Source organism: Nyctibius grandis, chromosome 1 (assembly GCF_013368605.1).
Source record: "Nyctibius grandis isolate bNycGra1 chromosome 1, bNycGra1.pri, whole genome shotgun sequence".
Classification (NCBI taxonomy): Eukaryota; Metazoa; Chordata; class Aves; order Nyctibiiformes; family Nyctibiidae; genus Nyctibius; species Nyctibius grandis.
This window is the reverse complement of record NC_090658.1, coordinates 17,836,140-17,851,800: the sequence shown is the minus strand read 5'-3', so window position 1 is coordinate 17,851,800 and position 15,661 is coordinate 17,836,140. Positions and strand designations below refer to the sequence as shown.

At 43.6% G+C, this 15,661-nt stretch overlaps 1 protein-coding gene across 1 annotated transcript in view; it reads left to right on the top strand.

Annotated features, from left to right (window-relative positions):
• The first annotated feature begins 369 nt into the window (after positions 1-369).
• The window catches only part of LOC137662349 (ALK tyrosine kinase receptor-like), a 32,071-nt gene continuing 16,779 nt past the window's right edge, over positions 370-15,661 (top strand). Inside the window, exons 1-8 of the mRNA XM_068398693.1 lie at positions 370-453; positions 2,029-2,127; positions 3,097-3,249; positions 4,478-4,576; positions 6,326-6,512; positions 8,756-8,846; positions 9,773-9,837; positions 10,613-10,742. Of these exons, the coding sequence (XP_068254794.1) occupies positions 2,061-2,127; positions 3,097-3,249; positions 4,478-4,576; positions 6,326-6,512; positions 8,756-8,846; positions 9,773-9,837; positions 10,613-10,742 (792 nt within the window). The 5' untranslated portion in view covers positions 370-453; positions 2,029-2,060. The remainder of the gene's footprint in view (positions 454-2,028; positions 2,128-3,096; positions 3,250-4,477; positions 4,577-6,325; positions 6,513-8,755; positions 8,847-9,772; positions 9,838-10,612; positions 10,743-15,661) is intronic.

Below are 15,661 nucleotides of genomic sequence, written 5' to 3'. Positions count from 1 at the left end.
GACATATAGGGTATTTTCAAAACTATTTTTTGCAAAGAGAAGGGGAAGGCACTGTAAGCCAGAAACAAGTGGTTGGGGAGTAGACAGGGATATCTTCTTACTTTTTCTGTGGAAAATACTTGTATGGTAGGTGAAAAGAGGTGCAGATGATTAACGTGGTCAAAAGCCCTACAGAAAGGTCACTGTAGCACTGTGTAGCAAGCACATCCCTTCTTCTAACAAAGGCATGGGATTCTTACTTTCAGCTGAGGTGCTTTGAAGGAGTGGTTGTTCCGCAGATCCCTGCAGTGTTTTTTACACAAAAATAACTCCTGCCTATGCCTTTTCTCTTCTCTTAACTGCAGGTGGTGGAGGTGGCTGGAATGATAACACTTCCTTCCTGTGGTCAGGAAAATCCTTGCTGGAAGGTGCTACTGGAGGAAGATCCTGCCCCCAGGCCATGAAGAAGTGGGGGTGGGAGACAAGAGGGGGTTTCGGAGGGGGTGGAGGGGGGTGCTCCTCAGGTGGAGGAGGCGGAGGATATATAGGTAAAGTGGCTTCGTGTTCAAGGTGTCCCTTCCCCTCCTTTAGTGCTAATGATCAGCAAAACGCTGATAATTCTTCTGTAGCTAGCATATTTGACTGTTATGTACTAGTATGTCTGTGTGTTGCCTTTTTAGCACTAAATGAACGTATTGCATTTAGTCTTTGAGCAAACAACCAGATGTCAGCCCTTCAGCTGTAATCCTGGCTTTGCATTCTGCAAAATATGCCATCAAGATCCTGCTGTGATTCTTGAGCCTTCCATTTTGGGGTTATAGTGCTGAAGAAGGAGGAGCCACAGGCTCTGTGCTCCTGTTTGCCAGCACCTGTGTTTTGAGTACTTTGGTCCTGGAGAATGGCAGCCAGGCTTTATGCCAGGAGAAAGATGCAGCTTCTTCTACCCTGCCCTGCTGTGGGTGAGCCTTGGTCCTGCGCAGGTGGTTTCTGGGGGCAGAGGCTCAGGCTGCCAGCCAGGACCCCTCTTAATAACAATGGTGGTGTTGACTTCGGTCAACAAGGAGCTAATTTCATGTGCTCCAGGTCTCAGGACAGCTGTCAGATGGCATTATGTTGATTAGAACTGGTGTGGGCCAGATTCAAGATCTCTACTAACCCATAATCTCCTGGGCTACATAGTTTCTTCAACCATCTGCACTGTGGTGGACTTCTTAACCCCTGGTTCTCCACAGCTTAAATTAAGTCTATGATAGACCAGAAATCCTGAGAGGAAGTAATGAGTTTAAATGATGAAATGCATGTTTTGTACCAATGTTACTGTGTAATGCTTCTTTTTCCAACAGAATGCCTCACGTGACATAATTTTAATTTCACTGAAGATGGTTAAAGAGGAAAAGCCATTTTTGGGTGGGGTGGGGGAATCTTTGCATGCTTGTAGTACAAAATATATGGCCCATACTGTGCTTCTAATATATTCTATGTTTTGCCCATACTTTGCTCCTGATATGTTCTGTATGCCCAAGCACAAATGAGCAACTCCTAAATTCCCTCAGTCCCCACTCCTGGTGGACCACCCTGCTCTCAGGGTGCAAAGGAGAGGAAGGATGTCAGATTATTCATTCCCTCTGCTGACACTGTACATACCTTGTTCAGCAAGGGTACTGAACTTAGCCCTTGAGTACTGGTGTTTTCCAGTCTCTTAGCCACATTAATTTTAAGAAGGGCTTATATGTTTTCACAGCATCCAAATGGTTAAAGATTACATTTGTTCTTTAGGTGTGCCTTAGTTTGCAACAGTCTCCCTAAAACAGAGCTAAAAAATTGGTTGTCACAGGCTGCCGCAATGAAATTGAAGTTCTAGAGATGAAAGACCAGTGGTTCATGCCACAACTCACTAAGTGTTCCCTGTATGTTAAATACTTTGACTTATTCTCTTTTCTCATTTGGATGCCTCCCTAAATATACTGAAGTCATGCATGTCGCAATGCTTATCTGTATTTTAGTGCTAATGAGCTTCAGTCTGTTAAAGTAACTTCTGGTTTGACGTAGGTGGCAACGCTGCAGTGGACAATGACCCAGAGATGGATGGGGAGGATGGTGTGTCCTTTATTAATCCAATTGGTACTTTATACACTCCAGCGCTTAAAGGTATTCATGTTGGTCAGAAGTATTCTAGTGAGTTTCTTTCATGTTAAGAACAGTTTGCATCTGTAGGACACTTGGGTACAGTTTAGTGTCATCACGAACATGAGGAGGCAGAAGGACAGCATAACAAAGTCCTATGGAGAATAAACAGAAGTAGTAGGAAGAAAGCAGGTGGAGAGGACATCAAGGCTATTAGAAAACACTTCCTAACAATATAGTCTACCAGCCTATAGAATAATTTTGGCCAAAGAAAGTGGTAACAGAACCTCATAGTTCAGATAATTTAGGAAAGAAGCAGACAAAGTACCTGACTGTTCACTAACAAACATGTTCCTTAGAGCATCCTTCAGCAAAGTATCCAGGCTGGACCACAGAGTTTCTAGAGAAAACAGTGCAGTGCTGCCCAGCAGTGCATGGGAGTGATGAATACTGCCACTCCAGCCTGTGTTTGCCCAGAAGTTAATGTCTTGACTATGTCTGTGATGTGTTCAGAAATACAAAAATATCTGTTTGCTCAAGAAAAATATTTCCTTTAGAACAGCCAAAAGTATTTTCAAATACAGATGGACTCTGGCCTGATAGATTCAGCCAGAAAGTTTTGAAAACATTGCAGTGTTTGATCTCAGAGGGAGTAAAGGCCAGGAAGGAGAAGGGTGAGCCTCACGGACTGCTGAAAGGGCAGGTTTCCCTTAGGCTTGGCAGCAGTTTCCTTGCTAACCTGGTAGGACTACCTGCTGAAAGAGAGCCAGTGCACCTCAACTGCACTGGGGCTGATTTAACTGGATGTTATTTTTTACATGAGAAAAGGACAGGAGCTGTGGAAGGTGAGGAGAAACCAGTTTCTTAAATGGGGTCCAGCCTGCCACATCTGGCAATCGTGACCACCATGTCCTCTGTTTCTGTCAGTGCCCAAGGGAGCGATATGAATGATCTTTACAGTAATTAACTCAGCTTCTTTCATCCACTCCCTAGTGACAGAGGGGCACGGAGAGGTGGATATTAGGCTGCATCTTAACTGCAGTCACTGTGAGATGGACGAGTGCCGTGTTGATCTTGAGACTCAAAAAGTCATTTGCTTTTGTGAGCCAGGCACAGAGTTGGCTGAGGATGGTGTGTCTTGCATAGGTAAGTAGATGTATGGGGTAGGTTGGTAGCGTGTGAATCAGAAAATGCATGGTAAAAATCTGTAGTTTGGACTATAAGACATCCTGAAAGTGTTATCTGGTCTTTTTCTCAAAACTGGCTTCTGTTGAATGTTACCGTCTTTCCTGAAGGTATATGTATGCTACAGAGTTATTTTGCTAGGATATAGACACATCGGTGCTGAGGCACTGGTCTGCTTTACAGTATATGTTTGGCATACTGGGCAGCACTAAGGAGAGTCAAATTTTGCATCTGGTTGCACTGATGCTCACATTCTGCTCTGAAATCACAAAAGTTTGCTCACTGAAGGAATTTTCCAGCTAAACTTAACTTCCAGGTCCGTCCTCTTAAGAACCAAAAAAATGTGCAAGGTGAAGGAGAATATAATTCCTGCGGATTTGGACATATAAGAGTCATGTGCAGAATCTAATAAGAAATTCTGTGTGAGGGATCTCTGAGGAAAACTAAGGACAGTGCCTGTACTTGCTTTACTTGAAAATCCAAGTGCTCAGAGCTACATTACTAGGTTTCCTTCATATTCTTGCCCAGCAATTAGAGCAAGTGACTCCAGGGTTTCAGGATCCTGCTCTCAGCTTTGTTACTGGCATGGGAAAATTATTCTGTATTTCTACCATTCCCATCTGTAAAATGGGTAAAAAACATGATCATTTTGCCAGGGTGAAGTAAACCTTGATAGATGGTCCCAAGTGAGGATGCAGCTTGAATGCCTTGTGGTCGCAAGTGAGGATGCAGCTATGGAGTACTTTGTGCTACGCTTACTTTTATCAGGTTTTTCTGCCTGGATTAGATGCATTTAGGAGATGATATTATTGCAGTCCTCCTTCCGCTTTTGCTGTGATTTGGCATTGATAGCAGCACTTTAACCCTGGCAATGTAATGATCTTTCCACCTCCCCAACCTCCTGCCCCTGGTTTTTATAGTCTTGTTTTCATACCCAGGGAGTGCACATGTTAGTTCATTGATAGCAAACCATCTGTTTTAGTGGCTTGATATTAATTGAGGAAAATGAAACAATGAGGTATTAGAGGTCATAGATCCTGAGAACTGATCATGCAAAGAGGTTGCTCCTACACTATATGAGCAGCAGATGAGTAAATGGAAGGTAGAGCAGAAAAATATGTCTGCAAAACAGTGGATACTGGAAGATCATATAAACATGTAATTCCTTCTTCTCCTGCCTCTGTTACAGCTGAGCCAGTGGTTCATCTCCCCCTCTCCTTGGTCTTGTCTGTAGTGACTTCAGCATTGGTGGCTGCTTTAATTTTGGCTTTTTCAGGAATCATGATAGGTGAGTGTTTCTCTGCAAAATATATTTTCATATGAGGGCTGGATCTGAGCTGGGGATAATTGGGCCCTGGGAGGCAAAAGGATTCAGGCCTTTAGCTACTGCTGTATTTCATGACACCTTCCCACGCACGCGCCTTAACTTCAGATTTCAGTAGTTGTTTCTAACCACAATGACCGATTTGAGGAGGTTTCGGTTACCTACTGCATCTCAAAAGAGATGTTATTGCTTGTGTTGTAGTGTAAAGCTGCCAGAACACAGCTGCCACTGTTTTTGTGAGAGCTGTTAGTGCTTGATGCCTAAAAGCCACCTTCTTTATTTGTGTGTCTATATATAGGTTTAGCCTCTTAACGTATGACATTTAAGCTTGAAATTCTCACATAGATTGCCCTTTTACAAACTGCTGCTTAGTAGGATGTGGGCATTCTTGGTGTCTTTATTTGGAATTCTAAAAAGTATTTTTCACCCTTTCATTTTCTTATTTTAAACAACTGCTCACCTGCATTCGATTGCAAGCAGAATAGATTTGAATCAATGAAAAGCAGCCAGGGATTCAAACCACAGATCTGCCACCTTTCTTTGTCCACACTGTATGTAGTCTGGGGGAGGGATGTACCCAGAGCAGCAAACGGCAACTATTAAATTAGATTTGCGCAGCTGTTTCGGTTTTAAGAATTTCAGGAGTTATCAGTTGCACACACATGGTCCTACATGTATGATTGCTGGCCTAACAGTACCCCTTTAAAATTACTAATTACTTCTCAGAGAGTGGAAGAGTAATCCTCTTTCCATCCAACTAGCCTATCATTGGCATCTCAGGAAAGAGCAGCGGTTTAAAAACTCAAAGCAAAAGCAATGAGGAGGAAAATGGAGGACAGGAAGGGTTTGTGGACAGGTCATTACATCCGTCTGCCTTTGCCAGTGCATGTTTACCCCTTAAATTCTTCCCCTGAGCAACATCTGCTGGCGAAGATGTAATAGCTATTACTGTCACAGTCTTTGGGCTCAATCCAGCTCCCACAGAAATCAATACTAAGGGTAATAGTGATTTAACCTGCTCACGATTGGCATCTTGCTTTGAAAAAAATACTACGATGTCAATTACTATTTCAAGGAATATCCGCAGGATGTCTTCTTTCAAGGCGTGATTTCTAATGACGTTTCAGAAGTATCAGTGAAGTGATTCAAAGAATACAACGGTACCATAAACTGATTTCAAATTTAGTCAAATTAGAAACAGAGGAAGTTTTGCAAAATGAGCTAGTTTTATGTAGAGTGTGTTATTCTGAGGTAACAGTTTAGTCTATCCATTTTGAACAATATGATGCAATAATTAATTTCAGATTTTAGTCACTTCTACGTGATTTAGGAAAGTTGGTTATGCCTCGGCTCCCTCAAGTTTGGAACTGGACTCATACTTGGAAGATCCAGTTAAACTAAATAGAACAAAACAAAAACCTCGGAACTGTGAAATCAGAGATCTCTGCAAGTGAAATTCATTTTACTTCTTCCAAACAGCTCATGAGCAAGCCTGTTTCTTCGTAAGATGTGTAAATCAAAGGTTCCTGGATAACTTCAGATTCCATTTTCTATCTGTATTTATTTCATGTACAGAAATATGATGGTGTCACTCTCTGGTTTGATTCACTGAAATTTGGCAACACAGCAAATTCCAGTGAGACATGCTTCACAGCTGCTGGCTTGTTCCAAAGTCAATCCGTGTTTCTGGTTTACTGTGTTCTCCATATTTAGTATATCGTCGAAAGCACCAGGAGCTACAAGCCATGCAGATGGAGTTACAGAGTCCAGAATATAAGCTGAGCAAGCTGCGTACCTCTACTATCATGACAGACTACAATCCCAACTACTGCTTTGCAGGAAAGACCACATCCATTAGTGACCTCAAAGAGGTGCCTCGAAAAAACATCTCCCTCATCCGGTAAATTCATCTTTGACTTCCCCATGTTTCACACTATACACTCGCATATGCTGGCTCTCTTACGTGGATGTGAACTCATGTCTCCGTGTAGGCACATACAAATTCTCATGTACTTTTAGACTCATGCCCCTTTTCGTAAGAAAGATGTAAAGCTGCAGTAGCTAGGCTTGTGTGGAGGGGACTAGACTTTGGAAGACTCCTTGACCTTTTACACACGCCGTGTTAATCTTCTGGGATTATGAGAGGAACTGAAGAGTCATCGCCGGTAATTCAGAGACATCTTTTGCAGATTGTGCAATGAATGGCCCATTTCGAGCATTAACTGATGAAATTCTGGCAAGACTGAGGCTTGTAGGAGACTCTCTTAAAGTCTTTGATGGGATCTTTGGTAAAGACAGTGACATCCTTAAGTACAATAGCAGGAAAAGCAATGGGTTTGAGACTGCCAGACAGTATTAAAAAGACAGGAATATGAAGCCAGCAGGATAGTCGTGTCTAGATCAGAACTGCTGGAAAGTTCAAAATAGTTTCTTAAGAAAAATTCAAAAATTCAGAGTTCTTTTCCACCTTGCTCTACTGCAGGATACAGTGCATGCCACTTGTGAATGTGACATCACCCTGGTACCATGCAGTTTTACACAAAAAGCCAAGAAGTGGAATCAGGAGAGCTTGGAAGACTAGGGAGCTTATGGTGCTAAAAAAGATGATGCTTAGAGAAGTGTATGCCGTCTGCAATGTTTTGCTGCCTCTTATCTCATTCCCCCTTACCTGCATATCTTGCTGAACTGCATCTGGAAGTTTCCAGTGTACTCTGTGCTGCTGCTGCCTTCGTCACTTGGGCTCTGAAAGGATTTTTGAAGTGTGGCAAGTTGCAGAGAGCAGAGGATACAGCTAGGAATTGATAAGGGTGGGGAAGGTGGGCTTTTTGGGAGGAGGGTGAGTTATAAGCTGTAGAGATCTGTTTTATACCCTCAATTTGTAATAAGTTGGTCAGGCATAGCCAAGAATAGTGTCTCAAGCTGACACCTACAAAATATTATTAAAAGAAGTGGTTGAGTCACAGGAGACGCAAGTCCTCACTGTGGTTTCACTGCCTAGATTGGTCTTTATCCTGGCAAAACTACAGACAGAGCTTCTGCAACAACAAAGCAGATTGCCCTTAGCAGCACCTGTTTGAACTGACAGGAGGGCAACAGCCTATGCGAAAACAGTCCACTGATAGGCCAGAGAACAGAATCAGTGCAGCTGTCAGGTGAGACCTGGCTTTACCAGGAAAGTGCAAGTTATATAAGAGAGCCTTATTGAGGGCCTTTTACCCGGACCGAGATGCAGGAATGTTTCTTAGAGGCTCAGACTACTACTGCCCAATGTGCAACCCATGCAGGGTTAAGAGGGACTCAGGATCTGGGATGCAGCCTCATTCTCTGCCAGAGGTCACTATGTTTTTATGACATGCCACCTCTGTGGTGTAGCTGTTGTTGTACCAGTTGACTTAACGTTAAGCGAGAGAACACTGAATAGACAGGTACGCAAAATCTGTACCACAAGGACATAGGACAGGATCTGATGCTTGATTAATTCCTTTTTCTTTTTCTTGTACCTTTATTCAAAATAAAACTGTAAATTTCATGATACGATCCATACCAGAAGCAATTCTCAGCATGAATTCCTAGAGCCGAGTGCTTTACAAAGCACTATCATCACCATTTACTGGCTAAGGTGCTTACCCAGAATCACAGAATAAATCAGGAAAAGATACTTTGTTTAGAATTCAGGTCCTTTGAGAACAATTGTGCTTCCTTGTTTCTTGTTCAATGTTGTCTTTAATGGTGATGCATAAACATCATGGGAATTGTTAATGTGTTTAGGATGTGGAAACACCAAGACTTAAGACCTATCTTTATTGACCTGTTTTGGAGAACCCACCACTAGAGCACTGACACCAAAGCCATAAAAGAGTGCTATCCATTACATGCTGCAGTGCCAGCAGCTTCATTTCACTGGGGACTCTTTACTTTTGAGGATTGCTTTCCCTACCAATTAAATACATTGTTGGTCCAGAAAAGATCACACCAAGGTCTGGTCCCCTGCATAGTGTGAGGAGTGGTATTGTCAGTGTCAATATCCAGTTCTCCCTGTTTCACTGCCATGAAAATTGTGAGCCCATTCTGTGAGCTGTGACCACAGTATTATAATGTGTATTCTCTGTAGTAAAACCTTCTTGTCTTCTCTGGTCTGTCCAGGGGTTTGGGCCACGGAGCCTTTGGTGAGGTATATGAAGGTCAGGTGGCAGGGATCCCCAGCGACCCCACTCCCTTGCAGGTGGCTGTGAAAGTAAGTGACAGTGTATGAGTTATCATGATGGTTTCATGCACCTTTCACCCGAGAGTCCCAATGCATTATAAAAATGAAGATGAATTAAGCGTTACCATAGTACTGAAGGATGTGGCTAGAAAGGTTGCTGCTCTATTGCAACACTTCAATCCATCATAGTGATGATATGGCTTGTAGCATATGGGCTTGTGAGACTATTAATAGAGGTCTGTAAGTAGTAAATAGGCAAAGATTTCCCATACAGATGCAGCGACTGCAGGTACAAGAAGTAAACCCATCCTCTGTCCGTCCTCCATATGCTACACCTGGTGTTGTAACCTGTCCAAAGCCTTTGAGTCAGAGGCCAAAAGTCTTCACAGGGTCAAGAGCAGCTGGAACATACATCAAAGAGGTTGCAGGTAGGAGGTGGTTGTTTTTCTAGGGATCTCACCACTCTGTTACAGGATGGATATGCGTTGGATGTGAAGCTGAATCCTAAGAGACCCTGGTAGGTTTCTCCTGGCCTTCAGCAGCCTAGCTAGCTTGTTTTTCCCAGAGGTTACATAGCAGCACAGACCTACTGCTGGTTATAGTTCATAGTCTTGCTGGGAGGTAGCAGTATTGAACTGAGAGCTTAGGAACTGTGGTTCTCATTCCTTGTCCTCTGTACAGCGGAATGCCATATATTGAGCACTGTTCCTTCTGCACTCCAGGCTATTTCCTTTGCTAGGAGGAGGATGACAGTGGTGTTAATGGGCTGTGTGTTCTGATCTGTACCTTTCAACAGGCTTCACAGTCCAGTTTAGTAATGGTCTAGCTGTTACCTTAGAGTGAGGTTTCTTTTAGAGACACAAGGATTGCTGCAGATAATGTTGGTGCTTTTGATTGTGTTCTACAGCTGTAAGTTTAAATATATTCGCCTTGTCAACCTGTTCTTTCTTTTCCAGACGTTGCCAGAAGTGTGTTCGGAGCAAGATGAACTGGACTTCCTCATGGAAGCTCTCATTATTAGGTGTGTATGAATGAGATGAACAAGCACTTGTGTAGGCTTGCAAAGCCCAGAACTGTAAGGAAGAAAGGTGCTTTGAGAGATGGTGTCCATGCAACACATCTATACAGTAGTTTTAGTGCACAGCTGACAGTATTTTGTGAAGAGGATAGATTGATAATAGGATCCTTTGATTTCTATTAGAGATCAGAACATGAGGTAAAAAGAAACCTTCGGAGTTTTGGTTAGACTACTCAAAATTAACGCACGGCATTGACCTAATGCTGCTGTCCTGTTGCATCTCAGTGACGGAGTCCTAGAATCCACAGAAGTAGTTTCCTATCACATTGAGGTCTGGAGAAATAAGGAAATATTAGAGGCTAGATATTGAGGGGTATCCTCTGCATAAGCAGATCCATGTGTCAGTGTATTATGTGGAACAACTCTGCCCTGGCTCAGCTTCTGCCCCTTGGATAGTGAAATTAGGAGCAGACTCTTCTGTTATCAGACATTCTCTGCTTCCTGTGACCCCTAAGTCTTGCTGTAGCCCTGAAAGGATACAGAATGCAGGAGGTGGAAAAGCAGCCAAAAGCCACTCCTTCCCCACCTCTGTTTCTGCAGTAAGCAAAGTGCAGGAGTAGCGCTTTAGCTTTATCCATGAGACAAATGCCTTTGAGATTTGTTACTTATTCTGAGAAGAAAAAAGAACATTCCCCACAGCAAAACATTTTGATTCTTTTCTGTAATTGTGCTTTTTGGATCAAAGCTGCTCCATAATTGAGTCTCCCTGTCTCCACAGCAAGTTCAACCACCAGAATATTGTGCGCTGTATTGGGGTGAGCTTGCAGGCACTGCCCCGTTTCATCCTGCTAGAGCTCATGGCTGGAGGTGACCTGAAATCGTTCCTGAGAGAGACGCGGCCTAGACCGGTAAGAAAATAGAAAATTAAATTTTATTCAGTAAGCTGCTGCCACAAGGCAAATACATAACTATAAAAGAGCTGATCCATGCAGCTACTATTTCCCAGCATTTTAGAGGGTCAGAAAATTTCTGTTGCTAGAAGACCACTCTGGAGACAGGACACAGACATATAGGGAGCAATGCTGCTGGGTTATGCAGAGGTGCCTCATCCCTGGACTTTGCTAGATAGCATTGCAGATGCTATCTAACGAAAGAACAAAATCAAAATTAAAAAAAAAAAAAGAAGTTAAACTCTACTCTTACCTTCCTCGCACCAGCTGAGGGCAGGTTAGGGAGAAGCATTAAGCTAGTAATGATAAATCTGTTATTTAAACTTCTGATCAGGTGCATTTCTGTGGATATCTGTCAGTGCAATTTTGACATAGGCAAGGAGAGAAGCTGGCCTGGAGATGTTGGCTTAATAGCAGAGTTTTAAATATTTTCCCATGGAAATCGGCATCAACAGGAAATGACAGTCAGTTAGAAATGTGTCAGAAATAAACTACAACTTCTAGAGAGGAATCAGTACTTCAGAAGAATAAAGTTTGCTCTGACCCCCTGGATCAGAAAGGTTCCCAGATGATGTCGGAGTTTAGCACCAGGGCCCAGCTTCATACTTGGTCTCTACATTTCTTTGACACAGGGCAAAATACTGGATTTTATCAGTACAAGAGAGACACAAATTGGCTGTAACACATATAAATAAGATTCTTCCTCAAGGCATCTGGAAACAGATCAACTTTGTATTTTTTTCTTGCAGTCTGGTTTTCAGACATATAAAATGGTCTGTGTTGCCCAGGAGGACTGCAGTCTTGGAAAAATTGCAATAAAGTGGCTCCTGCCTGGATAAGAACACTGAACACCCAGGAAGTCAAGATTTTTGAAATCTGAGCAAGCAGTCTTTATAAACAGAGGATGGTTTTCTGTAGCACCTAGAGATGCTCTTGTCAGCTCATACAAATGGGCTGAACTTGGTGATAGGTGAATGGGGAAATTCATGTTTTGCAATGCAGGCTCCGCTCTCATCCGGTGCAGAGTAAAATGGCATGGGCCTGCTGAGTGCTCTGTTCAAAACTGCCAGGACAGGCTGTGCTAGATGTGTGAAGTGGCAGGTGAAATGGGATGGTGTAGGGCAAGGGCATCCATCAGTTTGCAATGGAAGCATCTTTTTGGCTTGTTAAATTAGAGAGAAGCCAGCTCAGTAATGATCAGGGTCTCGTGAGGAAGCACCAAGAACATTAGTCCTGAAGAGCAGGATTTTTTACCTACTCACAGTAAAATGAACCAGTTGCTTTTGTGGATGAAAAGCCCTTAATCTTTATAGGATGCAGTCATGGGAGCCTTCTGATCTGAGGGGTTTGTTTCTGTCTGCCCCCACCCCAGTCATGAGTTCTTCCTTGCATGCAAGGGCTTCCATTTCTGTTTGCGGTAGCTCTGTGCAACCCTTGTGAAACCTAATGTCAGAAGAGGTGGATGGTCTGCTCCAGGCACAGCACACATTACTTCCTTGTTATTTCTCTTTCTGCATTCACAGTGCGTCCTTCCTTTCCTCTTCTTCTGTTGTCTTTCCTGGCCTCTATGAGGTTATCTGAGACTGACCATTACTACTGCTACACACAGAGGCTGCTCCTAGCACCCTGAAGATCCTTCCCTGTTCCTGCATCTAACTTGCTCCCAGGACTGAAGCAGATCTGGAACTGATGCTGTTGTTTTCTGTTCTGTCCCATGCCTGTCACGCTTTGGGAAAGATGCAGTTCAAATGCAGATGGGCAGTTGTAAGCTGGAACTGATTCAGAAAAACAGTTTCCAGTCCCTTTTTAACAGTTGGGTGAATGTGGGCAGCCTGACTGTGTGCAGACGCAGATCCATACGTTTCTGGTCCACTGCTAACACCTTCCTTCTCCTTGCCTTGCCCCGCTTCTCCTACCATCCCATGTGCTGGATGCCTGGCAAGAATGACAGGGTAATTCATTGTCTGGCTGCCGGCGCAGCTTCTGAGGGGCTAATGGCACCTACGAGTGCTGAGAAACCAGCCTCTGGTGTACATGCTTGACTGCTGGCTCAGAAACTATGAGGCTAGGAGACTGACTTACTGATGAGAGATGAGATGTACATGGGGCGTTGTGCTCTGTGAAGTATGTGATCCAGCTGTGGAAGTGGATTTACCCTCTGCATATACTTCAGGTGTGACGGTCTCTGTACCTAAGGCCCATGGCTCAATACTGCTGGCTGTATCTTTGCATTGCTCTTAATGGACCTTGAGCTGCTGTGTTCCTCCTATCACTCATTCAAGGAAGACAGGCAGAAGGTAGGCATAGCAGACTGGACATCTAGCTTTCCAGGCCCATTAAAGGAAAGGAAAGACAAGGAACAATGCAGAGTAAACAGGCTTCTATGAGCTTTGCTTCCAACAGGAATTAATTGAACACACAAGACCTAGCTGACTGACTCAGTAAGAGAGGTACACTGCTTACTGTGCAGTAAGGACCGTATGAATTACTGTTGTCATTTCCCCTTGTTTTTTTCCAGTTTTGTGTTTTCCAGCTGATTTCCTTACTAGGAAAAGGTGTCTTACTAAAGACAAGGTGTCTTTCCTACCTACTTCTGCTTTCAGCCTGATGGCAGAAGAGAGAAGATATAAGTGTTCATTCTCTGCCTTTATCCCCCAGTTCTCTCCCCACTCCTCTGCCAGTAACTTCGAATTCATTTGCCAGTTTCAGTCAAATTTAATAGAGGTGTCAAAGGCATTAACACCTCCCAAGGCTCCAGGAAAGTACTACACTAGACTCACCACTCAGCACAAGAGTTGTCTTGTTTGGCTTAGAACCTGTGTGACTTGGAGCAAGGCACATGCAGCGTACTGCCGTGTGCTCAGCCACTGAAAAGCATGGAAGGGAGCAGAGGGAGGTGGTGGAGGAGAAGGTGAAGTGAGGGAAGGGGGAACTTAAGACATTGTAAGGGACACAAAGTGGGAAGCTAGAGCTACCACAGAAGGTATCAGGACATGGGATCCAACTTAATGGGAGATCAGGATACTGCCAGCACGGGTTATTGCACATTGTTCATCTGTGTTCTTCATGTAAATAATGAAAGCAATGTTCAGCCAACACGTAATGAATCTTCTGGACTCTACGCAAGAATGATCATATGTGTGAGCCAAATGGTCATCCAACATCACTGATACAATACAATATTACTTTTGTGGAATATTGTCAGTTTATGCCAGCCAGGTCTACTCCGTAAGCTTCAGATTCAAACCTCTCCGTGGGTCGAGGGTTTACAGCCCTGAAGGGTTTCTCTGTCCCATTACTAATAAAGTTTCACATCTATTACAGGATTACCCCTTCCCCCTCATCTGGAAAGAGACAGTCTGGTAGATTCCAAGGTGCCTGGAATCGGAGCCTTCACTCATTATGAGCATTGCAGAATTGTCCATTCTTGGAAGTTCAGTGCTGATCTTTCTCACACACAGCACAGCAGTCAAAGAACAGCTCGGGAAGATAAATCATGCATGGATAAATGATTCCCCTCCTTTGTGTTGTGCAGCCTGTTGCACAGAGCAGTGATTACACTGAACAATACAGAGAATTTCATTCACCTTTAGCAAGATTCAGCCTCATCTAGGGAGGTGTCACGGTAGCGCTTCCAGCATGCCCACTACTCTGAGCAGTGGTGCATTGCAGCTGGCATTGTCCATTCATCTGGGGAGCAAAAGCTGTAAAGTGAATCCTTTGGTGTCTCAAGGCTGCTCCCCTTGCAAAATGAATCCCAAACCTCCATTTTTCAAACAAATTACATGGCTAAATTGTCCTTGGCTGGGCAGTCACATCTGTTTTAGGACTGTATTTAGCCAAATAAAAGGTGGAAGGAATTCAACCAAGGAGGGTAAGGAAGGGAAAAAAAGGGAAAAAGAGAAAAAAGCTATGCTGTTCAAATCGGCTTGTGGCTTCAGTCTACTGACTGCCTTGCAGCACAGCTCAGGTCTGGAATCGATTGCACAGTAAAGAATTGGGCTTTTTACTTGGTTTTCACTTCAGGTTTCTGACCCTTGCTCAGAAGAGGAGGGAATGGGTAGATCAAGATATTAATTTCCCTTTGGTTATGCCCTGAAAGGGAGAAAGAAAGCATCTGTGTCCTTTCTTACTGTAGCCATCTCGTGTAGCTGGTGAGTCACTTTAACCCACAGAGGTAAAAAGATTATTCCCCCCTCCCCACAAAAGGCGGGGAGGGAAGAAAGGCTTTATGTTTTCAGGAAATTCTTACAAAAAGGTAAGTTTAGGGGGAAAGGCAGTCCGGTGTTTTGAAGAATCAGTTAAGTATATATATGCAATGAACTGTACTGTGTAAAGAACAAAATATAAGCAGGTAATACATAGTCACAAATGATTTTGTTTTATGGCACTGCACTGAAAAAAACAGGCTTTGTTTACACAGAGATGCAGCATTTTTCAGTTATTTCATTAGTCAAGTGTTGAGGCCAGGTTTTTCCTAATCTCTTCAGAAGACGCTAAGAATTTTTTAGGTTTTACCAGCCAATGCCCACTGTTTAACTACTGGCTGCTGCAGAGCCTGGACTTATTTCCAGTCCCAGTTAGCAGTGGCTTAGATCAGGTGGGATGGCCTGATCGCATCAGTCTGGAGATATGTTTCATCACAACAGATAGGCTTGCAGAGCCAGCAGTCCCTGTCACTGAAGAACCTGTGCTGGTCTGTGCATTGGTGGGAGGGACCCATGGGCAGGTGTGCCTTTTGGGCACTGGGCAGAATGGTAGGTGTCGTAAGAGAGAGCTAGAGGGTGGGGTAGGCTTGTTTGGTCAAGTAACTTAGGCCACAGATAAACACTTAGCTAGCAAATGGCTACTGTGGAATAAGCAGTCACTGCCACCCA